The sequence below is a fragment of the Ranitomeya variabilis genome, chromosome 3 (genome assembly GCF_051348905.1).
Source record: "Ranitomeya variabilis isolate aRanVar5 chromosome 3, aRanVar5.hap1, whole genome shotgun sequence".
Lineage (NCBI taxonomy): Eukaryota > Metazoa > Chordata > Amphibia > Anura > Dendrobatidae > Ranitomeya > Ranitomeya variabilis.
This window is the reverse complement of record NC_135234.1, coordinates 423,150,352-423,177,337: the sequence shown is the minus strand read 5'-3', so window position 1 is coordinate 423,177,337 and position 26,986 is coordinate 423,150,352. Positions and strand designations below refer to the sequence as shown.

Genomic DNA, 26,986 nt, shown 5'->3' with positions numbered 1-26,986 from the left:
GAAGAGGAGATAAGAGGGGAGTAGAGTAGGAGATCTTGTGAGGATCGTAGGTTGCGTGTAGGTAAGTACCCGGAGACGAGGTCACAGATGTCTAATAAACTTATGTTAGAAAATGACTCAACTATTAGTTTATACATTTTTTGGTGTTTTTTTCATACCAGAACACAGTCCAACCTCACTGAGAGGGAGACCGGGTCGGACTCGGAGCTTGTCATAGATCCGGTTGCTGTTGATGAAGAGGTGGCAGGCCCATCTTTGGCATCTTCTAGCTCCATCCTTCCTGGACCATCGGCTTCTGCATCACAAGAGACAGCAACAAATTTCCAAGATACTGTAAATCCGTCCATATCACTTTATGCTAACCAATAGCAGTGAAACAGAAAAAGCACAAACTTTTTTACTCCGATAAAATCATTTTTTATTATTAAATAATTTTAAAATGTTAATATTTTTACAATAATAAATCAACAACCATATACCTCAAATGTAAGGGACTGCTCTGGTACTGATCTCTTTAAACACAAAATGTAATTAATAGCCAAATTATTGACACTATCAAGAGCAGAATACTAGGATGTGCATAACCACTTAAACATGAATGCGGTATCAAAGCCACACTAAATGTAAATAGAGCAGGGTATACAACAACCTAAGTCAGCTTCAATGAGTCTCCATTATCGCAACATTAAATCTTTTGGACTTACATCTTCACTGCCTACAATCTAAGGCACCCTGTCCTATGTTGCTCAAACAGGAACAATCAATTAAGCGCTATACTTACAAAGTGTGAGATGAGTACACCAGTCCCTCTACCCCGACGCGCGTTTCGTCAAAAACTTCCTCAGGGGGCGTGTCGGGGAAGAGGAAGAACTGGTCTCTTATGCTGCCCCTTAGCCAATCGCCTGCCTGACTTATGAATCATGTGAACATTGTTTGCCCAGGGTGCTTGGCGCGCCACATCATTCCCCCGCCATCCGGAAATGACTCATCACCCTCGGTCTGCGAGCAGGTAAACAAGGACGCAGCCATAGTAACGACTCACGTGCTTGTCAGCTGACTCAGATGGCCGAGGAGATCCGAGTCTGTGGCCGGAGAGACCCGAAGCAGCGCGCACTATCCAGGCAACAATGTTCCACAGATCAACTCCTAAGAATGTTGTTAATAGGCTATAATTTAACAAAGTGACTGTGCTTACTACTTTATTACCTAGTGATATCTTTGTTAAGCAGCGCTCATACAGCATATAAGTTTCCAAGATGCAGCACCAACAACCTCAGCAACACCTGATCCTGCAAGCCAGGAAGAGCATGGACACAGTAGCAGCCCTACTGTACCACTGGTGTCCTCCCCACAGGCATCTGGGCCTTTACACAGAGGCCGCAGAAGGAGAGAGCTGCAAGCCACTAGGAGGGAAGTGGACGCTGGGGTCCTCAATTATTTGGCCAGGGCAGCCACGGATGATGGTGAGGAGGCCTTTGTTCGCAGCCTGGCCCAGTACCTTTGTCCCCTTCCCTGCGAGGTGAGGCTATGTGTGAGAGGGTGTATTCAAATCCTGATTGATTTAAGCACCGCCCCAAATGACCCCTATGAGGTTTTTGAATTTATAGAGAGAAGGCAGCTTTCACCACATAACCTCTTGCGCCTTCCATTAACTCAACAGGTGCATGGTCAATCAGGATTTGAAGCACCTACTCCATGTGTGCCTACAACTCAACCCCTCCCAACCCAAAATCAACCAAGGCCAGCACCGTACCATATGGCAGCCTACAACCAACCTTCCCAATATGGCCACTTTTCCAGACCCAGTGCTGTAGGCTGGTCCCAACCTGGGTTTGGACGAAATGGCCATTTTGGGGGTGGGTATGAGTCCAGCCAATATGTGCATCAGCATGAGGGACAGAGACAAATCCCTTATGGCCAATACCCAACTGGCCAATATGATCAAGGCCTGTATTTTGATCCGCCACACACAGCATCCACACAGGGTGAAGGACAATTGGCCCAACAAAGGCCATCTGAGCAGGACCCTGAGCTGCTGCCATCACCTCCACCAACTTACAGAAATCTGTAACCCAAAGTTATTTTTGTTTATATTTGTTACGCGTAACCATGTTTTGGTCAACTTTGTGCTGTAATTGCAGTTTGTTCGGTTGTGGTTTAAAAAAAAAAATACTAAACCAAAAAAAAAAACATATGAAACAAATATGGTTGAAAGTTTACAAAAAAGGGCTTTTGCTGTAAGTAAAAAATGTTGTCAAAAGCCAATTGACGTTTGTGGGACAATCATTCTTACATCACGCACATATGCTCTGTTCATAAACATCCGGTAATTAAGTAAATACAACACACAGAGTACAGTTTCTGTATGAAACCAATTTTTTATGCTGATAATAGTTTTTGAAAATAAGGAAATCACAACTGAGAAACAGCATAATCTTGCCAGGGAGTAGCACCCTGAGGAGAAACAAAATCATTTGTGAAAACATCTCTCACTTTGATTCCAGAAAGGGGATGGCGCGGAGGAGGACCATGTGGTGTAGGGCTACTCACATTGGGCAACATTTCTTCACCAAGAACAGATGATGGGCAATCATGAAGTCTAGTAAAATTGTGCAAAACAACACATGCTTTAATAACTTCATTAATAGTAGCCTCACTCAGCTGAATGGCAGACTGGAGGAGACGCCATTTGGCACACAGAATCCCAAAGGCACACTCCACCACTATACGCGCCCTGGAAAGCCTCAAATTAAATACACGCCGCTGGTGATCCAGGTTTCGCCTGGGATAAGGCCTCATGACATTCCTTGTCAATTGGAAGGCCTCATCTCCCACAAGAACATATGGCACTGGTTGAGCATTGGAGCCTGGGAGTTGTTGTGGTGGTGGGAGGTCTAACTGGTTTTCACGTAGCCGCCGACCCATAATGGACGAATTGAAGACCCTTGAGTCTCCTGTTCGCCCATAGGCCCCAATGTCTACAATTATAAACCTGTAGTTATTGTCAACTACAGCTAACAGAACTACAGAGAAAAACTGCTTATAATTGAAGAATTGGGACCCAGAGTTCGGCGGCTTACGCACCCTGATATGTTTCCCATCCAGGGCTCCAATGCAGTGTGGGAAGTCACAAGTGTCATTGAACCCACGGGCTATTTTTAGCCTATCAGCCATTTTTGGCTCAGGCATGACAAGTTCATGTAGTTTCTCCCATATTTCAATACATGTTGAGCGCACAATGCCAGAAATCATGGAGCGACCAATGAGAAACTCAAGGTGTAGTCCCGCATAAGACAAGCCAGTTGACAGGAAGCTGAAAGGACCCAAAAAACATATTAGTTATGTAACAATAGTTTAGAGAAAACATGATAAAGCGCAAGTATGTTGTTTAATAAAAAACACAGGAATATCAATGAAATTTATCGATATTAACCTAGTGGACATAAGTAGAACATTTAAAATATATATTTTTCTTGTGGTTTTCTCCTAAGTAACACATATATTTTAAAATAGCTGATAGCAAACAACCCAGAATAAAACCATCATCAACATACAGTATGTGAGGATGTTGAATACATACCGTAAGGTAAGGAGAAGATGCTCCTCTGCGGATATGCTTTTTCGCATCCTGGTGTCCTGATAGGTGAGTCCCGGACGTACTGTCTCCAACAAGATATTAAATGTTGGTATTGTCATTCGACAGTATAGGTAAAACTTATCAGGATGTGCCCGCAGAGCTGTATAGAGCCTCTTAAAATGTCCTTTAGTGAGGCGTTGGGTCAAAAGAGGATGCACCCACATTCTTCTTCTCCTCCTTCGCGGATCTACAATCACAGGGTATGGCCGCCCAAACTGACACAACAAGACCCAGTTAAACAAAACCCGCTGAGTTGGGATGAAGTGCAGTAGGTCAGACATGGTGCAAACGTTAGCACAACACACCAACAGATGCACAACACACCAACAGATGCACAACCACAAAATGGTCATATGGGAGGGTGCCACCTGTTGTAGAGGCCTTAAATAGGGTTGATGATGGTGATTTAAATTAATTTCAGCCTCAAAATCCATTAAATGTCCATTTTGTCAGGCTGTGTGGAAAAAACGCATTACGGATGTCATACGGATTGCATACGCAACATTACATGCGCAAAATACGCTACCACACCTTGCCAACGGATTACATACGGATCACCATTTCTGGATTTTTTTCTGCGTATTACGGCCGTAAAATACGGACCGTATTTCCCTACGCTGAGTGTGACACCGGCCTTATTCTTGCAGTATTAGGCCGGCGTCACACTGGCGAGTTTTACGGACGTAAGAGCGCAGAAAATACGTCCGTAAAACTCGCAAAATAAACGGCACAATTATTCTCAATGGGGCTGCTCCTATCAGCCGTATATTACGGTTCAGTATCATACGGCTTTCTACGGCCGTACAAAATCACAGCATGCTGCGTTTGTCAGCGTATTGCGCAAAAAAATCGCCAATGAAAGTCTATGGGGGCGAGAAAAATACGGATTCCACACGGACCAGCAGTGTGACTTGCGAGAAATACGCAGCGGTGTTAGTGAAAAGTCGGTAATTCAATTGCCGGCTTTTCATTTCTCCTGCCTAAACCCGACAGGATATGAGACATGGTTTACATACAGTAAACCATCTCATATCCCCTTTTTTTTGCATATTCCACACTACTAATGTTAGTAGTGTGTATGTGCAAAATTTCAGCGCTGTAGCTGCTAAAATAAAGGGTTAAATGGCGGAAAAAATTGGCGTGGGCTCCCGCGCAATTTTCTCCGCCAGAGTGGTAAAGCCAGTGACTGACGGCAGATATTAATAGCCAGGAGAGGGTCCATGGTTATTGGCCCCCCCGTGGCTAAAAACATCTGCCCCCAGCCACCCCAGAAAAGGCACATCTGGAAGATGCGCCTATTCTGGCACTTGGCCACTCTCTTCCCATTCCCGTGTAGCGGTGGGATATGGGGTAATGAAGGGTTAATGCCACCTTGCTATTGTAAGGTGACATTAAGCCAGATTAATAATGGAGAGGCGTCAATTATGACACCTATCCATTATTAATCCAATTGTTTGAATGGGTTAAAAACACACACACACACATGATTTAAAAGTATTTTAATGAAATAAACACAGCGGTTGTTTTAATATTTTATTGCTCTCTCAATCCATTTGCAGACCCTCACTTGGCAAAACAATAAACACACAATATACATACCTTCTGCTGACCCGTCACGTCCCACGAGGTAATCCATCTGAAGGGGTTAAAATAATTTACAAGCAGGAGCCCTGCAAATGCAGCTGTGCTCGTGCTTGTAATTCCCCGGCGAATGAATGAAATGTAGGTCATTGACCTACATTTCCTTCAGTCGCGGTGATGCGCCCCTGCTGAATGTTCTCATGAACTGCAGCCTGGGAACTTTTTCCCACGCTCCAGGTCATATGAGGACATCCACCAGGGGGCGCATCACCGTGACTGAAGGAAATGTAGGTCAATGACCTACATTTCATTCATTCGCCGGGGAATTACAAGCACGAGCACAGCTGCATTTGCAGGGCTCCTGCTTGTAAATTATTTTAACCCCTTCAGATGGATTACCTCGTGGGACGTGACGGGTCAGCAGAAGGTATGTATATTGTGTCTTTATTGTTTTGCCAAGCGAGGGTCTGCAAATGGATTGAGAGAGCAATAAAATATTAAAACAACCGCTGTGTTTATTTCATTAAAATACTTTTAAATCATGTGTGTGTGTGTTTTTTAACCCTTTCAAACAATTGGATTAATAATGGATAGGTGTCATAATTGACTCCTCTCCATTATTAATCTGGCTTAATGTCACCTTACAATAGCAAGGTGGCATTAACCCTTCATTACCCCATATCCCACCGCTACACGGGATTTGGGAAGAGAGTGGCCAAGTGCCAGAATAGGCGCATCTTCCAGATGTGCCTTTTCTGGGGTGGCTGGGGGCAGATGTTTTTAGCCACGGGGGGGCCAATAACCATGGACCCTCTCCTGGCTATTAATATCTGCCGTCAGTCACTGGCTTTACCACTCTGGCGGAGAAAATTGCGCGGGAGCCCACGCCAATTTTTTCCGCCATTTAACCCTTTATTTTAGCAGCTACAGTGCTGAAATTTTGCACATACACACTACTAACATTAGTAGTGTGGAATATGCAAAACAAAAGGGGATATGAGATGGTTTACTGTATGTAAACCATGTCTCATATCCTGTCGGGTTTAGGCAGGAGAAATGAAAAGCCGGCAATTGAATTACCGGCTTTTCACAGATATCGCGCTGAAGTAAATATAAATACAGACTATATATATATATGTGTCTCAATGACATATATATATATACTGTATATATGTTTTCCCAAACATTTGAGCACATAAATCCATTAGATGTCGGTTTTGCAAGCCTGCGAGAAAATATCGCAGTACGGATGCCATACGGATTACATACGGAGGATGCCATGCGCAAAATACGCTGACACACCCTGCCTACGGATCACTATTTTGGGAACATTTCTCCGTATTACGGCCGTAAAATACGGACCGTATTGTCTTACGCCGAGTGTGACGCCGGCCTTATAGGTAATCTTCTTGCATTAGCTCTAACGTGGTGTCTTTTTCTTTCTTTTATATATTTTTCTTCAACATGACAGATTAGGCACAGAAACTGCAGAAACTGTCTAGGCACCAGCAGCTTTAGCTTATATTCATTACTATCAGGAGCACCGGTGTATTTAATCGTTTATTGCATTTGGATTTATGTTTGGTGACACCTTGTTACTTTTTCTCAAATTTTTAATAAAAACAGATTTGATTAAAAAAGTGTAGTCCAGTTCTTGACTGCAGTACATTTCTTGAATCGGGGCATGGCAGCTGAAATATGCGCCAAATTCATTAACGAGCTCATGCATTTTAATGAATCTTACTCAAGGGTATTAAGGATTTGATTATTTACTGTCTTTATTTTAGGCCAAAATTTTGACTCACACTGTCGTATTGTAAACAATGCCCTTGTCTGCAAAATCATACAAAATAACAAATGTGATGCAAGGCATGTACTCTTTTTTTGCCCAAATTGGAAACTTTTAATACATTTTCCCCAGTGTATTTCTTATAAGGAATGAGAAGTCACACAATTAACATGTGATTTTAATTCTAGTAACTCAGAACAGTAACATTTTGGTTTATTTAGACAATTTAAAAACAAAACAAAACATTTTTATGCTATTTAAACGTTGTTTGACCACAAAATTTAAATAAGTATTTAGGCTACAGAAAGAGAGCACAAAACCTAAAGTCGTAAATGCATGAAAGTTGCAGTCATGTATGATTCATTATTCCTTTTCAAAATGTTGTCGGGGCTGGCCAAGACTGTCATAAAGACAACAAAACTTTTAAAAAATGCTACATTTCAAGCAGTTTTTTGCCAGAATTACAGCAAAAACGGTTTGATAAATCAACCCTAATGTGTACTTAGGCTAGTATCACACGGCTATAGATTCTCTTATCCTAGACAATTGGGCTAATTATGCAAATGACACTCTGATCAAACTCTGATCAGAGTGTCAAACAGCGTGATCTGATTCTCTCAAATGATAGAATTAGAGCACACTGTGAGGAGAAGATGGAGAACAAAATTTCCCCATCTTCTCCATTGTGTCAGTGCGTGGAAATTGGACTGCACTCAGATGTCATCCGAGTGCAGTCTAATGAGTTCCACTTACTCATTGACTTGCATTGCTGAGTGCAAATTGAAAATGGGATCAAACTGAGACACACTCACACTTGGTGGTACGTATGCGTTGGTTGGTTATATCTGAGTGGGGGTAGGCAGATTGGCACTATTGTCGCCAAGTTCTACCTGGCATATGGTGTTTTTTATGCTTTTTCCAACATATCGTTCCACATTACCTCTTGTTTCAGTGTTTAATATTATCCACTCTTATATCCCCTTATAGTCTTATATTACCTTGTGCTTCAGTGAACTGTACAACCTCACCTTTTATTGTCATATCCTCTTATGGTTACTATATTCTTCATCCCTTTATATAATCTGCAACCCATTTTGGCTTGCAGATTATTGTTGACTTTACATTGGAGGTCGTTAATCATTTTATATACATTATGGCTATATATGCTGGTGTTGTTCTATTTATCATTAGGTACTGGGTTTATCATCCAGTTTCGTATGCTCCAATCAGTCAAGCACACTTTTTTTTTTTTTTTTTGTTGTACTAACATCTCCCCCTCTGGTCCTGCAAGTGCCTATTCTGCCGGCTTCTCCTTGCGCTTGCGCGCTTGTACGGTTTGTACACTCCGGATACTTTTGGTTGCGGGTACTGGTACTTCCGGTTCGCCGCTGTATGCTGTGCCTGAACATTACCACTTACGCTCCCCTGCGCATGCATGCGCTTACGGACACGGCAATTTACGTATGTTGATAATTTATTTTTGTACCTCTCGGCTTGCCGTTGCCCATTTTCCATGATGTTTTTCTAGTTGCACAGCTGCCGCCTGCGGAATCACTATTCTCTTGCACCGCCTTCCGGTCCATTGCTGGCTGCACACACCGGTATCTAATTAAGCTATTTTGCTTTTCTCTATTTAAGACTGTGTTAGGGCTCAAGTACACATCTTCCCTGACGAAGCCTGGTTCGCCGGGCGATACGCGTGGGGCATTACCTCACCAGGTTGTATGTTTATGGGAATTTATTTCCTGTGATATCTGCTGTGACCTAGTGGTACTATTGCATATTTGTGATCCATTGGCTTTTTTTTTTCTTTTTTTTTTCCTTTGACTCACCCTCAGGTACTATTTCTTTATGGGACTATCCATTGTGCCTAATATATATATTTTTGTTTGCTTAGGCATCATTTATTGTACCTTTTTCTGGGCACTGTCTCTATACTATATATACAGGTCTGCGCTACACCCCATGAGCCATTAGGTTTTGGGTCACGTTATTACACTGTGCTATGGTCCATTTTTCCTGTGTGTCTCTGATGGTGCTTATATGTTTTTAATTATGTTTTTATTGTTTGTGATGTGTTTTTTGAGCTATTAATAAAACAGTTTGTATTTTATACATATTGTCGTTTACTGTTTGCAGGTGTGCGATTCACTGCAGTGATGCTTTTTCTTTTTCTTTGATATAGTCTTTTTATCACTGCCACCGCACCCGCAGAAACTTCTTTACATTGTATATGTAGTGCGCCCAATCCTTTCTTGTTGTGTTATACGATTTTGCCCACTCTTTGGTGGGTGTTTCTTTTGGGCAGCACACATTCTATTTTGAATGCATTTATTAATTGATCGTGCAAGTTTATATTGACTGCATGTGTGCTCTTATTGTTTTTTAGTTACTGGTCGTGGTCAGCCGACACTGTCAGCTATGGATTGGGATGCTCGAGAAGCCGCATGGCGGGCCCAATCTTCGGATGTGTTCTCATCAGGAGAGCAGATGGTCCCGGACTCTGACTTCAACAAACTCGCCTCAGAGTTAATAGCTGCACATCGAGCGGGCATCAGACTTTGGTGGAACATCCGCAGCCTCGAGGAGTATATCAAACTTGGTATTGCTCCTCGTGGCTTAAGGGTGTCCATCTATCCAGCATGGGAGCCCTCCCCTGGGTTTCGTGATTTATGGGAACAAGGTCTCTTGAAATGTTCCAGCATTATAATGAATATGCTCTTGGAGCATGATCGAGAATTATTTGTTACAACTAAGGGTAACATCAAGGATTTGGAGGCCAAATTGGGAAATTTTGATGATGCCAAACAAGTGCAGCCCTTTAAGACCAAATTAAAGGAGGGCTTGGATAAATATGACCGTGAGGTTATGCTAAAGAAGAAATCCAAATTTTCTAGAGATCGGAATGATTTCGACTCTAAGAGGGCTTTCAAATGGAGGCATCAGGGGAATAGAAGACAGGGTCCTCAGCCTCAAAAGAGTGTTGATATCAAACAAATTGCTGTGACAGGGATGACCGGTACATCAGAGAGCGATTTTTTTATCGTCAGTAGAAAGCGACCCCGACACCGGCCACGAAGGGGGCGGAGGCGCCGCATACCTGCCACCACGGACAACGAGGTATGGGGGTCGCCGACCGACATTTCAGAGGCCTTACAAAGCCCAACGCAAATAATGACTGTGGACCCCTTAATGGATTCCTCTGCTTCTGTTCAGGTATCCTCTGACTTACTACAGGTTGTTAATTTATCGGATCATGTACTCTCTCCTACTGAGCTATCCGTATTACAACGTGGTCTAACTTTTTCTCCAGTTCATGAGCTTGACAAATTCACTGTAGTGAAAGACCTTTACTTATTTTGCAGACGTCTTTTATTACAGGTACTGCACAACAGACCATATATGGCGGAAGGTCTTGAACAAACTGACCAACAAGTTTTTCGTGACTTATTACAACTTCTGCAAAAAAACAGCTCTGAGGAGGGTAAGGATTCTCGTTTATTCAGGAACAAGTCTAAAGTAGCTCCACCATTCTCCCTAGTTCCTGCCATTAGGGTGTTTTTTGAGCTCACTAAAAGGGATATTGTTGCCTTACGACCATGTACATCTACTCTGGGCAATCTTAGTGGGAAAGAGAAACATGCCCTCAGAGACCTTAAGTCCAATAAAAGCTTCTTGATTAAAGAGGCAGATAAAGGGGGAAACGTTGTTCTTTGGCCACATTCGCTCTATTTAGAGGAAGCACATCGCCAGCTTGGGGATGGTCGATTTTACAGAAAACTTCCATCTGATCCCACAGCCATATTTGCGGGCAAGTTTAGACTCCTTTTGGAGAAAGCGAGGGATCTTGGCATCATTAGTCAACACGAATTTGAATTTATGTGGGTAGAGGTTCCTATTACGGCAACTTTCTACATGCTGCCGAAAATCCACAAAAACTCACAGAGGCCTCCGGGCCGACCCATTGTGGCCGGCATCGGTAGCCTCTGTGAGAAAGCATGCATGTATGTGGATCATTTTTTGCAACCCTTAGCCAGAAACCTACCATCATTTGTCCAAGATTCCTCGCACTTCATTCGTTTATGTCGAGAGATTTCTTTACCCCCCAATTTCTTGTTGGTTACTTGCGATGTGGAGTCGCTTTACTCCAACATTAGCCATGACGATGGAATTACTGCTACCTTACATTTCCTTGACCAACTCGGGCATTCTGATAGGATGCACGACTCCTTGGTGGTCGATCTATTGGAGTTCATCATGAAGCACAACTTTTTCCTGTTTGACAGGGCTTTCTACCTTCAGACCTCAGGGGTGGCCATGGGGGCGCGTTGTGCCCCGGCCGTCGCCAATCTATTTTTAGGTTGGTGGGAGGCAACCATGGTCTACCCCTTGGAGGAGTTTAAGCGCCATGTCTGTCACTGGAGTCGATATATAGATGATCTATTCTTCATCTGGTCTGGCAGTATTGATGAGTGTCAGGATTTTATCGACTCTTAACAGGAACTCTCACAATATTGTGCTGACTTATTCTTTTTCTTCCACGACAGTGACCTTCCTGGACCTACAGGTTATGGCTAGAGATGGTTCCCTTTACACAAAACTATTTCGGAAGCCAACGGCAACTAATAGTCTATTAGACTACAGGAGTTTTCATCCGGCACATACCAGGAATGGGGTACCTATGGGGCAGTTTCTGAGAATTAGAAGAAATTGTACTTCGGACGAAAAATTCCGTCAAGAAACTCTCCAATTGACAAATCGGTTTCGACAAAGGCACTATCCACGGAGATGCATCTCTACAGCCTTTCAGCGGGCCAATGCACATACGCAGGAGTCATTGCTGGTGTCTCATAATAAGGTACGGGATAACAAGCCGAGGTTCATCACTGGCTTTAACAACAATTGGTCACAAATCAGAACTATCCTTCAAAGACACTGGGGTATTCTGACCACTGACCTTTCTACCTCTAGGTTAGTGGGTGACCAACCATTACTTACAGCTAGGAGGGCACCCAACTTTAGGGACCTCCTTACAAGCAGCCACTACAGACGACAGACCATTAAGGCCCCGTCTCACATAGCGAGATCGCTAGCGAGATCGCTGCTGAGTCACAAGTTTTGTGACGCAACAGCGACCTCCATAGCGATCTCGCTATGTGTGACACGTACCAGCGATCAGGCCCCTGCTGCGAGATCGCTGGTCGTGTCAGAATGGCCTGGACCTTTTTTTGGTCGTTGAGGCCCCGCTGACATCGCTGAATCGGTGTGTGTGACACCGATCCAGCGATGTCTTCACTGGTAACCAGGGTAAACATCGGGTTACTAAGCGCAGGGCCGCGCTTAGTAACCCGATGTTTACCCTGGTTACCAAAAAAAACAAACAGTACATACTCGCCTTTCGGTGTCCCTTGCCGTCTGCTTCCTGCTCTCACTGACTCCCGGCCGTACAGTGAGAAGTGAGAGCACAGCAGTGACGTCACCGCTGCGCTCTGCTCTCAGTGTACGGCGGCTCAGTCAGAGCAGGAAGCAGACGGCAAGGGACCTGGACACCGAAAGGCGAGTATGTACTGTTTGTTTTTTTTGGTAACCAGGGTAAACATCGGGTTACTAAGCGCGGCCCTGCGCTTAGTAACCCGATGTTTACCCTGGTTACCCGGGTGCTGCAGGGGGACTTCGGCATCGTTGAAGACAGTTTCAACGATGCCGAAGTCGTTCCCCTGATCGTTGGTCGCTGGGGAGAGCGGTCTGTGTGACAGCTCCCCAGCGACCACACAGCGACTTACCAACGATCACGGCCAGGTCGTATCGCTGGTCGTGATCGTTGGTAAATCGCTTAGTGAGACGGGGCCATTAGGCTGAACCGGGGTATTGACCTTCATGGGTCGTTTGCCTGTGGGGGTTGCAACATCTGCCCTTATATGTGCTCCACCAGGGACTTCTTTGTGAATCCTACTAACCAGAGCAGACATAGGTTGAGTTCCTACATTAACTGTAGGACAACCTTGGTCATCTATGCCCTTATTTGCCCATGTCAGCGTGTTTACGTTGGCCAGACATCTCAGGAGTTACGGCGTAGGGTACAGAAACATTTTTCCACCATTCATCTGGCACGCAGTGACTCCTTGAAGGGAAAAGTGCTTACTCCAGTGGCATCTCATTTTTTGGCTCACCATGACGGCCAGACTGTGAACACAAAAGTCATTGGGTTGGATAAAGTTCGTACATCTAATAGGGGCGGCATTTACAAACAATTGCTTTTGCGTATGGAGGCTAGATGGATCTTTAATCTTGGTTCCATTGCTCCCGTAGGTCTTAATGAAGATTTGCTTTTTACTGGATTTCTTGGATAAACCTATGTGCTTTCGGTACATCGTGGGACTATGAGAATCTGCCGTTGTCTGTCTTTCTTTATGGACGTGATCTGCAATTCACCATCCCGCTGCATCTGTCATGGACTTCATTTGGATATTGTTCTCATTATTAATGGTGGTTCTTTTCTTTTGCGCAATTGCCTTATTGGATCTCCCTATAATAAGATTCCACCTTTAGCATCTCTTGGTGCTTCAAATGCCAGCTCTTGTTAACTATGGTGAGGTCTCTTATGCGGTCATTGTATTTGGGGGTTTTTGTACTTTTTACTCCATATGTATAACTTATTGGCTCAAGGGGTCGTGCAATAAAGTATAATAAAATGGTATTTGGCTCATGGGGGGTGCTATTTTTTAGCACTGCGCATATTTGGCCTTAGTGGCCCTTCTTTTGTGCTCTCCATTTTTGTATATTGCTCTTTACAATGAATATATTGGCTCTTAGTATCCTGTATGAGCTCATAATCATATTAAATTATCTACATGTTTTGCTGTATATTCTTGATGGTTATATCTTCCTTCTAATAAAACTATGTTTAGTCATCATGTAGATCTCCGTACTTATGTGACTTATAACTGGTGTATGTGAGTTGTGTGCATGTTTAAGTGCCCCCGGGGGATGTCTGATACGAGGTGATTGGTGGTACGTATGCGTTGGTTGGTTATATCTGAGTGGGGGTAGGCAGATTGGCACTATTGTCGCCAAGTTCTACCTGGCATATGGTGTTTTTTATGCTTTTTCCAACATATCGTTCCACATTACCTCTTGTTTCAGTGTTTAATATTATCCACTCTTATATCCCCTTATAGTCTTATATTACCTTGTGCTTCAGTGAACTGTACAACCTCACCTTTTATTGTAATATCCTCTTATGGTTACTATATTCTTCATCCCTTTATATAATCTGCAACCCATTTTGGCTTGCAGATTATTGTTGACTTTACATTGGAGGTCGTTAATCATTTTATATACATTATGGCTATATATGCTGGTGTTGTTCTATTTATCATTAGGTACTGGGTTTATCATCCAGTTTCGTATGCTCCAATCAGTCAAGCACTTTTTTTTTTTTTTTTGTTGTACTAACATCTCCCCCTCTGGTCCTGCAAGTGCCTATTCTGCCGGCTTCTCCTTGCGCTTGCGCGCTTGTACGGTTTGTACACTCCGGATACTTTTGGTTGCGGGTACTGGTACTTCCGGTTCGCCGCTGTATGCTGTGCCTGAACATTACCACTTGCGCTCCCCTGCGCATGCATGCGCTTACGGACACGGCAATTTACGTATGTTGATAATTTATTTTTGTACCTCTCGGCTTGCCGTTGCCCATTTTCCATGATGGTTTTTCTAGTTGCACAGCTGCCGCCTGCGGAATCACTATTCTCTTGCACCGCCTTCCGGTCCATTGCTGGCTGCACACACCGGTATCTAATTAAGCTATTTTGCTTTTCTCTATTTAAGACTGTGTTAGGGCTCAAGTACACATCTTCCCTGACGAAGCCTGGTTCGCCGGGCGATACGCGTGGGGCATCACCTCACCAGGTTGTATGTTTATGGGAATTTATTTCCTGTGATATCTGCTGTGACCTAGTGGTACTATTGCATATTTGTGTTCCATTGGCTTTTTTTTTTTTTTTTTTTTTTTTTTTTTTCCTTTGACTCACCCTCAGGTACTATTTCTTTATGGGACTATCCATTGTGCCTAATATATATATTTTTGTTTGCTTCGGCATTATTTATTGTACCTTTTTCTGGGCACTGTCTCTATACTATATATACAGGTCTGCGCTACACCCCATGAGCCATTAGGTTTTGGGTCACGTTATTACACTGTGCTATGGTCCATTTTTCCTGTGTGTCTCTGATGGTGCATATATGTTTTTAATTATGTTTTTATTGTTTGATGTGTTTTTTGAGCTATTAATAAAACAGTTTGTATTTTATACATATTGTCGTTTACTGTTTGCAGGTGTGCGATTCACTGCAGTGATGCTGGAGCGCCCCCACACCGCCGCAGGGCCGAGGGGTACCCGGCGCCGGGCCTCAAGGTCTCAGTCCTGGGGTTGTCACGGTGGCTAGACCCGGTCCGTGGCCCTGTCCGTCAGTGGGGGACGTCCGGTGCAATAAGTGGTAGTAATGGTAGCGATGGAGCGGTACGGTTGTGGGGTGTAAGTCGCGGTAAATAACGAGGACACCAGGTTGCAGTCTCTTTACCTCTTTACTGGAGATCTCTGAGTCCTCAGTCCGGAACACGGTTCACCAGGCTACGCAAGGCCGGCCGGTCCAATGGCACCTCCAGAGTTCTCCTCTCAGGTGGAAATCTGTGCCTTCCTTCTAGCGCTATGTGTTGTAGTCCTTCCCTGCTGTGCTCACGGAAAGTAACCCCACAACGGTTGTGTCTGTTTCTTAAGTTCCCTCACAACTCGATTTGATGTTCCTCTGTAATCCACCCCTTCCCTGTATTCAGGTTGGAATGGCACCCGTTTGTCAGGTAGGCCTGGAGTTCTTCCGGGACCCTAGAGTCGCCCCTCTCCCGCAATTGCCCCCCAAGACTTCATAGGTGATATGTGGTAGACAGCCCGCCTGAGACCGACTGTCCTGCCGCTGTTTGGAGTATGGCTTGAAGCTGTATTCTAATCCACTCCCTCGGCGTTCCGGCCACCGGTATTGCGCCTCAGCAGGGTGCTGCCTCTTTCAGCACAACCCCTGCTGGTATTCTCCTTCTGCTTGATCTCGTTTCTCACTCAGCACAATCTATCTCGCTTCTAATCCTTTCTTGAGTCCCGCCGCTTCCAGGAGCCTGCGCGGACCCGTTACGTTCTTTCAATGCCAAGCCTCTGCCAGGATCCCACCCCTGGCAGAGACCCTACAGTCTCTCCCTTCACAACACCCCCTGCCACAGGGTGTTGCTCCGTTCAATCCCGTCAGCGTTCTCTCCTAACTTCCTGCCTGACCCCCAGTTTACCCACTATGGTGGGGAGTGGCCTAATGAATAGCACCCTTAGCTCCCCCCGGAGGCCCAGCTGTGAAACATATTGGTGTCTGTGATACCTGATTGGAGGAACTCCTTCGGTGCCATCGAACGTACCATGGCTCCCCTTAGCGGCGAAGCCACAGCACTGCAACGACCAGAACTCTGGGGCGCTGCACTCCCCCCTGGTTAAACACAGTACTCCGGGACTGGGAAGAAAAACAACAATACAGATTAGCAAAAAGACATACAATTTTGTTGAGTGCAAAACGATAAGTATACTTGAACAAGCTTCCCTTTATGGGAGGTGAGGACACTTTTAACGTTACAAACATGGTCAACATTATAAATTACAGGCTATACATAACTCCTGTTACCCAACCGGGTATTCTACTTAGTGCAAATTCTGGAACAATAAATTAACATTGCCTTTAAGAAACATACACTCTTAGTTTACCAAAGGCCTTCCTATAATCACATTACAGGGTAAAGTAACTTCACATTCTCCTACTTTGAACCTGCAGGACCGCCTGTCCCTATGGCACCAGACCTACTGCCTCTCCTTTCTTTTACAGGACCGCCCCGTTCAGCCAGGGCCTACTGCCTTTCGCTACTATACATAGTATAGACATAACATTCCTTTCGTTTAAAGAACTCTGAGCCCGCTCTACTCGGCTCCTTTAAGGACTCACTCTCTAACCCCTACGGGTTCGCCTTCTGTCCTTAGTAACAAAGTAACTTTCTATGGGGACGCAGGGTTGACCTTCTATCCTCACCTTCATCATTACTTCCTTACTTTCAACTATGCAGACCTCTACATCTACCCCTACGGGCTCTCTGCATCTTTTCTTTCTGCTAAACATTATTTAGATTTCACATTTCAACAAGTTCAACACATATAACTTAGCATGTAAAACAGTTACATTTCTTTTCAAGGCATCATTATGGCATTACTGTTCTGCAACAGTATCTCTCACGTTCAGTTTCTCACATCCCCTTTAAGAGGGGACCAAGTCTTTCCGAGGTAGCTCGTCTTCTCAGCCTACCAGCCCATGCAAAGGTTCCGGTATGGTATCTTCGCAAAGTGTCTTTAACTAGAACCGGTAGGAAAGGTATCTTCACAAAGTGTCTTTGGCTCAAACCAATAGGGCAAATATCTTCGCAAATTGTCTTTGGCTAAAACCAGTAGGGAGCACCTTTAAGAAGGTGCAAACTATTTACAAAAGAAAGTTCGAATCATGCACAGTCCATGATTTCTGCAGTTTGTGTAACTTGGTGCAAAAACTTCAAGAAAAAAGAAAAACAAACAAAGGGGATCCCGGGTCAACAAAGGGATCCATTAACCCTGGACAGGTTTAGCAGCAACTTTAAAAGAACAAACAGTAACTATTTACATTTTCATGGTATCGAGGTTTATTCTTCTTCTGGTGGCTCGGGCTCTTGAACCCCGGTCACTGTAGCGCGGACACCAGCGGCAAGCTCCGCAGGGACCACCTGGTCGCCTGCTGTCTGAATTTGAAGCCTAACTCTATCGGCAAGTTCAGGAGCTGCTACAAAGCGTACAGTAGAAACAGTAACAAGGTCTGGCAGCCCTGGATTGACCACAGTTGGGGCCACAGGTGCCATTCTCTCAGACTCGTATCGCTGAACTTTCCGGGCACGCCATCCTTGTGTGTTCCAGTGACGGGTATACGTCACCTGATCCCCCTCCCGGAGTGGTTCACCTTCTCGATCACAGCAGGGAGTCTCCACATCGTAGCCGGCAACGAAGATGCCAGTAGGTAGACCCGACTCCCAAATGGAACCCCACCCCTTCTTTGGGTGGAATGCTGCCACCATCCCTCGCCTGACAGCATCCGTCCCATCATAGATCATTTTTTTGCTCTGCAGTTCCCGTTTTTCAACTTCAGTGCGCTGCCCCCAATGCTGGAGCACGCATTGTTTGTATTGGTCCCAGGTAAGTATCGCAATAGTGAGACCTTCCATTGGAATCCCATCCTGCTCGACCCAAGGAACATCCCATCGGAACATCACCCCTCCTGGGTCCATTTCTATGGGCTCTCCCCACCGGGTTGGCAATGGTGGTAACAACTTCCCCAACGCGCCGGGGGTGAGAACCGCCCGGTCGATTGTAAACGCGGGGTTACTGTTGTGGGGAGGATCGGTCGGGAGAGCAGAACCGTCCAGGGGAGTAGGGGCGCCGCCCATACCTGCGCCTGATGTGGTTCCACCGGCGTCGCTCTGGTCCGTTAACAAGGACGCTGGAGTCGGCTGCAGCCCGGACCGGGGCTCCTCCAATGAGATGCTCGGATTCGGCTCCGCTGGCTGTGGTTCCTCCTCCTCCAACCCCGAGGTCGGGATTGGTGGACGTAACTCCGCTGTCGGATCCGCAGGCTTCCGGTCCATCTCCGGTGAAGAAAGGCAGGCCTGAACCGCTTCTTCCTCGCTCAGGCACTCGCCGTTCATCATCGCTGCCTGATAGTCGGTGGCAGTGCATGCACCTAGCTCCGCCATTTCTCCGAGGTCGGGCTTCTCCGTCACCCGCTTCCCGCCGTTGCATATCAAGGGGTGTTTCTCTTCTGCTTTGGGGCAGGTCATTCCTCTGCAGCCAGAAGTGCAGGGGGCGGTAGCCATTTCTCGCGCCACACTGGGAGTCTCCGCCCATAACACGCCCTCCTTCCCCTTGGGTGTAGCAATGGCGGCGCCTTTTGGCGGGAACTTTTGGCGGCTAATGGCGCAGCACAGTCTTACAATAAAGTACAGTCCAAGCACAACAAATCACAGTCTCTAGGCACACATGACCTGATTCTTCAGGCTTAAGTAGATCCTGTTCGTGACGCCAAGTTGGAGCGCCCCCACACCGCCGCAGGGCCGAGGGGTACCCGGCGCCGGGCCTCAAGGTCTCAGTCCTGGGGTTGTCACGGTGGCTAGACCCGGTCCGTGGCCCTGTCCGTCAGTGGGGGACGTCCGGTGCAATAAGTGGTAGTAATGGTAGCGATGGAGCGGTACGGTTGTGGGGTGTAAGTCGCGGTAAATAACGAGGACACCAGGTTGCAGTCTCTTTACCTCTTTACTGGAGATCTCTGAGTCCTCAGTCCGGAACACGGTTCACCAGGCTACGCAAGGCCGGCCGGTCCAATGGCACCTCCAGAGTTCTCCTCTCAGGTGGAAATCTGTGCCTTCCTTCTAGCGCTATGTGTTGTAGTCCTTCCCTGCTGTGCTCACGGAAAGTAACCCCACAACGGTTGTGTCTGTTTCTTAAGTTCCCTCACAACTCGATTTGATGTTCCTCTGTAATCCACCCCTTCCCTGTATTCAGGTTGGAATGGCACCCGTTTGTCAGGTAGGCCTGGAGTTCTTCCGGGACCCTAGAGTCGCCCCTCTCCCGCAATTGCCCCCCAAGACTTCATAGGTGATATGTGGTAGACAGCCCGCCTGAGACCGACTGTCCTGCCGCTGTTTGGAGTATGGCTTGAAGCTGTATTCTAATCCACTCCCTCGGCGTTCCGGCCACCGGTATTGCGCCTCAGCAGGGTGCTGCCTCTTTCAGCACAACCCCTGCTGGTATTCTCCTTCTGCTTGATCTCGTTTCTCACTCAGCACAATCTATCTCGCTTCTAATCCTTTCTTGAGTCCCGCCGCTTCCAGGAGCCTGCGCGGACCCGTTACGTTCTTTCAATGCCAAGCCTCTGCCAGGATCCCACCCCTGGCAGAGACCCTACAGTCTCTCCCTTCACAACACCCCCTGCCACAGGGTGTTGCTCCGTTCAATCCCGTCAGCGTTCTCTCCTAACTTCCTGCCTGACCCCCAGTTTACCCACTATGGTGGGGAGTGGCCTAATGAATAGCACCCTTAGCTCCCCCCGGAGGCCCAGCTGTGAAACATATTGGTGTCTGTGATACCTGATTGGAGGAACTCCTTCGGTGCCATCGAACGTACCATGGCTCCCCTTAGCGGCGAAGCCACAGCACTGCAACGACCAGAACTCTGGGGCGCTGCAATGCTTTTTCTTTTTCTTTGATATAGTCTTTTTATCACTGCCACCGCACCCGCAGAAACTTCTTTACATTGTATATGTAGTGCGCCCAATCCTTTCTTGTTGTGTCAAACTGAGACACACACAGCATTATTTTTCCTTTGACCACATAAACAGATACGTGCTCAGCCCCATACAATAAAACTAGCTATTGAACCCGTTCTACGCCCGGGTGGCGAGCATTTATATTGGTATATGGTCTCCATCCTGGTATGTGCTGCTCCCATCTTGCTTTCCCATCCTGTCATGTGCTGCTCCATCCTGCGCCCCCATCCTGTCATGTGCTGCTCCATCCTGCATCCCCATCCTGTCATGTGCTCCCATCCTGCGCCCCCATCCTATCATGTGCTGCTCCATCCTGCGCCCCCATCAGTGCGGGCGGCTGTGCTGAGTGCGGGCGGCTGTATGTGGCTGTGCTGTGCGTGGGCGGCTGCGCGTGGCTGTGCTGGGTTCGGGTGGCTGGGCGTGGCTGTGCTGGGTTCGGGCGGCTGTGCTGGGTGCGGGTGGCTGTGCTGGGTGCGGGCGGCTGTGCGTGACGGTACTGAGTGCAGGCGGCTGTGCGTGGCTGCGGGCGGCTGTGCGTGGCTGTGCTGGGTGCGGCGGCTCTGCGTGGCTGTGCTAGGTGCGGTGGCTGTGCTGGGTGCGGTGGCTGTGCTGGGTGCGGTGGCTGTGCTGCTCCATCCTGCGCCCCCATCCTGTCATGTGCTGCTCCACCCTGTCATGTGCTGCTCCATCCTGCGCCCCCATCCTGTCATGTGCTGCTCCACCCTGTCATGTGCTGCTCCATCCTGCGCCCCCATCAGTGCGGGCGGCTGTGCTAAGTGCGGGCGGCTGTGCTGAGTGCGGGCGGATGTATGTGGCTGTGCTGTGCGTGGGCAGCTGTGCATGGCGGTGCTGAGTGCAGGCGGCTGTGCGTGGCTGTGGGCGGGCGGCTGTGCGTGGCTGTGCTGAGTGCAGGCGGCTGTGCGTGACTGTGCTGGGTGCGGCGGCTGTGCTGGGTGCGGCGGCTGTGCGTGGCGGTGCTGGGTGCGGTGGCTGTGCGTGGCTATGCTGGGTGCGGCGGCTGTATATAGCTGTGCTGTGCGTGGGAGGCTGTGCGTGGCGGTGCTGAGTGCAGGCGGCTGTGCTGGGTGTGGGCGGCTGTGCGTGGCTGTGGGTGGGTGTGCGTGGCTGTGCTGGGTGCGGCGGCTGTGCGTGGCTGTGCTGGGTGCGGTGGCTGTGCTGGGTGCGGCGGCTGTGCGTGGCTGTGCTGGGTGCAGTGGCTCAGGCTGTGCTGGGTGCGGGCAGCTGTGCTGGGTGCGGTGGCTGTGCTGCTCCATCCTGCGCCCCCATCCTGTCATGTGCTGCTCCACCCTGTCATGTGCTGCTCCATCCTGCGCCCCCATCAGTGCAGGCGGCTGTGCTGAGTGCGGGCGGCTGTATGTGGCTGTGCTGTGCGTGGGTGGCAGTGCTGAGTGCAGGCGGCTGTGCGTGGCTGTGCTGAGTGCAGGCGGCTGTGCTGGGTGCGGGCGGCTGTGCGTGGCTGTGCTGGGTGTGGGCGGCTGTGCGTGGCGGTGCTGGGTGCGGTGGCTGTGCGTGGCTATGCTGGGTGCGGCGGCTGTATGTGGCTGTGCTGTGCGTGGGCGGCTGTGCGTGGCTGTGCTGGGTGCGGTGGCTGTGGGCGGCTGTGCTGGGTGCGGTGGCTCAGGCTGTGCTGGGTGCGGTGGCTCAGGCTGTGCTGGGTGCGGTGGCTGTGCGCGGCGGTGCTGGGGGCCTGAGCAGGCGGGGACACCGGCGCGCTGTGGGGGTCAGGTGCCGGAGTCGCCGCTAGCTCAGGTCCCCGGCACTTGCTATAGTTACCTGGGCCTGATCCAGCGCTGCGCGCCGGTCTGTCTTCCGGGTCCTCTGGCTGTGACTGTTCAGTCAGAGGGCAGCGCGCATTAAGCGCGTCATCGCGCCCTCTGAACTGTGAACGTCACAGGCAGAGGATGTGGACCGGAGGACGGAGGAGCAGCGCGCAATGGAGGAACGGGACAGGTAAATATATCATACTCACCCTCCTGGCTCGTCCCTGCTTCTCCGTTGGAGATCGCGGTGTGCGTTCAGTGTTTACGCATACCGCGATCTCCTGGGAGCGTCGCTCTGTGGGGTCTAGACTGCGCCGGCGCTTGCGCAGTCTATAGAGGCTTCAGACAGAGTGACGCTCCCAGCGTTATATTATAGATTTGTCCAAGTGCAATCCGACGTTTATTCGGATCGCCATTGGACAGAAATTATCATGGTGTGATCAAGCTCTTAATAACATTCTTCAGTATATCAATTTATTTTTAAATACAAGTTTGTTTAACTTATTTTTTTCTTGAAACAGATTGTTTCCCAGGTTCTGTGTTTTATGATCAATATTGTCAGCTCCATATTCTGTGGCCACCTGGGAAAAGAAGAGCTTGATGCAGTAACACTTGCCAATGCAGTAAGTTAAACTATAAAACCAAGTAGTAATTTGAGTTTACACATTTAGGCTATGTTCACACATTTGGTTTTTCCTGTGGGTTTTTATGCAAAGTAAAAGCTACTTTTTAGAGCACCAGCATCAGCTATTATATTTCAGAAATCTCATGCACGCACCCGTTTTTTGTACCCTGACTAAATTACAAAACTGCTGCTTTTTAAAAAAAATCTGCAGCATGGCAATTCTGTCAAGCGTTTTTGCAGCATTTTATACCCACAGAAAACAATGAGTAAGTGCAAAAAAGCAGCACCAAACACAGCAAAAAAAAATTGTATTGTTCATTCTTGCATGGTGGAAACTAAGCAAAAAACTGCAGCAAGAAGAGCAGCAGAAAAGCCATCAAAACCTATTTTTTGTCTGCAGCTTTTTTTAATGTGAAGGCCTCAGGTTTTGGCGGCAAATAAGGAACGTCTGAACATAGACTAGTTATTTGACCAATCAGACCAATCTTAAAGATTACATCTGTAGTAATCGTTCCTAAAATGCAACCCTTTTATTTCTTATTATGGAGTTGTCTTTAATATGTTTGATTCTATGGTACAGTTATTGTGCTAGTCAGACAGATGTTTAGGCATGTCAAATCAGTTTTTTGGCTGATGAGACATATTTCAATCAAGAAAAAATCTATTTATATACATCAATTTAGGCTTATTGGACAGAAACTGGTCAAATATCATTCTGTATGTGTAGGTACTCCATTTGCATGTTTATACAGGCAAATCGCACTTAACGATATGCACTGAACAATGTTTGTAAAGTTTTTTTTCTTAATAAGCATTTTTTAGGATAGAAAAAAGTTAAAACATACCCCAAAATAAACTTTGTGAAAATAAAATTATCTCTAAAAGGCCTAATGTGAAAGATGACGCATTTACTTTGTATTTTAGGAAAAAAATCTATATATTTTCATATTTTACATTTTAAAAATTAGCAAAAGGAAAATGGGTTGCTGCAAAATTTTGAACACCCTTGGAGATGTGTGTGCTCAGAGAACTTTGACCAAGGTTTCAGACCTTAATTAGCCTTTTAAGATTATGGCTTGTTTACTATCATCGTTAGGAAAGGCCAGCCTCCTCTAACCTTCTGCCAAAAAATAGCAGCCATGGGTTCTTCTGAAGGGTACGTGTCCACGGTCAGGATGGCCGGCGGTATCGCTGGAGCGGCGAAGCCCCGCCCCCTTTCTGGGACGCGATGATGCCGGATGTGTTAACTGTACACATCCGGGATCATCGCACCCTCGCATACCGCCCTGTGATATTACTTGCGGCGACGCAGCGTCGCCGCAGGTAGCACGGACATGCTGCGATCTGAAAAGACGCGCAGCATGTCCGGAGTTGCAGGGAAGTCGGATGCGTGTTTCCACGCATAGTGGACACGGGATTTCATAAAATCCCCTCCACTATGCTGGAACATCTGGACGCTGCGTGTTTGACACTGCAGCTCTGCGCAGCGTCAAACAAGCAGCGTTTACTGACCGTGGACACATACCCTAAGGCTACTTTCTCACTAGCGTTGTGCACTGCACGTCGCAATGCGTCGTTGTGGAGAAAAAACGCATCCTGCAAAGTTGCCTGCAGGATGCGTTTTTTCTCCATAGACTTTTACTAGCGACGCATTGCAACGCAGTGCCACACGTCGCAACCATCATACGATGGTTGCGTTGTGTTTTGGCGCACCGCCGGCACAAAAAAACGTTACATGTAACTTTTTTTGTGCGTCTAGTCCGCCATTTTCGACCGCGCATGCGCGGCCGAAACTCCACCCCCTCCTCCCCGGACCTTACAATGGGGCAGCGGAAGCGTCTTAAGACTGCTTCCGCTGCCCACGTCGGGCATTTTTTTCACAGTATGCGTCTGTACGTCGGGCCAACGCAGCGTGACGGCCCCGTACCGACGCTAGTGTGAAAGCAGCCTAAGGCCTCTTTCACACTTCCGTCTTTCTGCTCCTGTCACAATCCGTCATTTTTTGAGAATGCAGAAAAGAAAAAGAGAAAAATTTGCAGGATCCTGCATTTTCCCATAGACTTGTATTATTATTATTATTATTATTATTATTTATATAGCACCATTAATTCCATGGTGCTGTACATGAGAAAGGGGTTTGTTGTGAATTCTGTTCTCGGGCTCCCTCCTGTGGTCATGAGCGGTACTGTGTGAGTTTGTTCTAGGGCTCCCTCTGGTGGCCTTTAGCGATATGGCTGGTCTTGGCTAGGCTCTGCTGATTCATTTCCTGCTATGCTGGGCCTATTTAATTCACCTGGCCCTTCATTTGTTGCCTGCTGTCGGTGTATTCAGTCCTGTTTCTGAGTTCTCCTGAATATTCCTTGTGACCAGTCTCCTGCTGGAGAAGCTAAGTTTGTTTGCTCATTATTTCCTTGAAAACGTTTCTCAGTATATAATGAGTTCAGTCCAGCTTGCTTTTATGTGATTTTTTGCTGGCTGGTTAGTTCTGGGGTGCAGAGTGCGCCCCTCACATCGTGAGTCGGTGTGGGGGTTCTTGTATTCTCTGCGTGGTTTATTTTTGATAGTTTTTGTACTGACCGCACAGATTCCTAGCTATCTTCAGTCTGTCTAGTATTAGCGGGCCTCATTTGCTTAACCTGTTTCATTTCTACGTTTGTCTTTTCCCCTTAGCCCCCACAAATAATAACGGTGAGTTATCTATAACTTTGGGGTTATTTCTCTGAGGCAAGTGAGGTCTTTGCTTTCTCTCTAGGGGTAGTCAGTTTCTCAGGCTGTGAACGTGGCGTCTAGGATTTTAGGAACGCTCCACGGCTGCCTTTAGTGTGTGTGGATAGGATCAGGATTGCGGTCAGTATAGCTGCCACATCCCCAGAACTTGTCCTATATTCTGGTCATATGTGTCAGGTCAGTTTTGAGGTCCTACCACCGGACCATAACAGGGGTTACATACAGGGTTATAAATATCATTTACAGTAAACAAGTTTACAGTGACAGACTGGTACAGAGGGGAGAGGACCCTGTCTGTTGTGAACTCTGTTTTTGGGCTCCCTCTTGTGGTCACAAGTGGTACTGTGTGAGTGCTGTCTTTGGGCTCCCTCTGGTGGCTCTTTGTGTCATTCTGCAGGTCTGAGGCTGGATCAGCTGTCTCGTTATCTGTTAGCTGGTTTCCTATTTAGCTCACCTGGACTTTCAGTGTTTGCCTGCTGTCGATGTATTCAGTCCTATTTTGATCTCTCCTGAATTCCTTCGCTATCAGTCTCTCCAAGAGAAGCTAAGTTTTCTGTTTGGTTATTTTTTGCTCATCAGTGTTCAATATGTTTCTTGGTTATTTACTTGTCCTTGTCCAGCTTGCTAATATGTGATTTCCTTGCTTGCTGGTAGCTCTAGGGGGCTGAGTTTCTCCCCTCACACCGTTAGTTGGTGTGGGGGCTCTTGAATTCTCAGCGTGGATATTTTGGTATAGGGTTTTTTACTGACCGCACAGTTCCCTGCCTGTCTTCTGCTATCTAGTATTAGTGGGCCTCATTTGCTGAATCTGTTTTCATTTCTACATTTTGTATTTTCCCCTTACCTCACCGTTATTATTTGTTTGGGGTTTCCTATATCTTTGGGGTCATTTCTCTGAGGCAAGTGAGGTCTTACTTTCTCTATAGGGGTAGCAAGTTTCTCAGGCTGCGTCGAGACGTCCAGGAATTTAGGCACGTTCACCGGCTACCTTTAGTGTGTTTGGTTAGGATCAGGTTTGCAGTCAGTCCAGTTACCACCTCCCTAGAGCTCGTTCTATGTTCAGTAAGTTAGCTAGTCCATTCTGTGATCCTCAGCCACTAAGGATCATAACAGTACAGCAGGCCAAAAAGTGTTTAATGCATCGCAGAAGTGGGATAAGAGAAGTCCTGAGTACAATTTTTTTTTTCCTCTCCCTTTGCTGCAGTCTGTCCAGCTTCTCTCATCCCCTTAATCTCTGGGTGGCTCTGAGTTCAGCTGCAGACATGGATATTCAGAATCTGACTTCTAGTGTGGATCATCTTGCTGCAAGGGTGCAAAGCATTCAGGATTTTGTTGTTCACAGTCCTATGTCTGAGCCAAAAGTACCTATTCCTGAGTTGTTTTCTGGAGATACAGTGGGGCAAAAAAGTATTTAGTCAGTCAGCAAT

General features: G+C 47.0%; 1 protein-coding gene across 1 annotated transcript in view; it reads left to right on the top strand.

The window, feature by feature from the left end:
• Positions 1 to 26,986, top strand: part of LOC143818287 (multidrug and toxin extrusion protein 1-like) — a 241,583-nt gene that overhangs the window by 56,906 nt on the left and 157,691 nt on the right. The window contains exon 2 of the mRNA XM_077299643.1: positions 22,729 to 22,830. Within this exon, the coding sequence (XP_077155758.1) occupies positions 22,729 to 22,830 (102 nt within the window). The remainder of the gene's footprint in view (positions 1 to 22,728; positions 22,831 to 26,986) is intronic.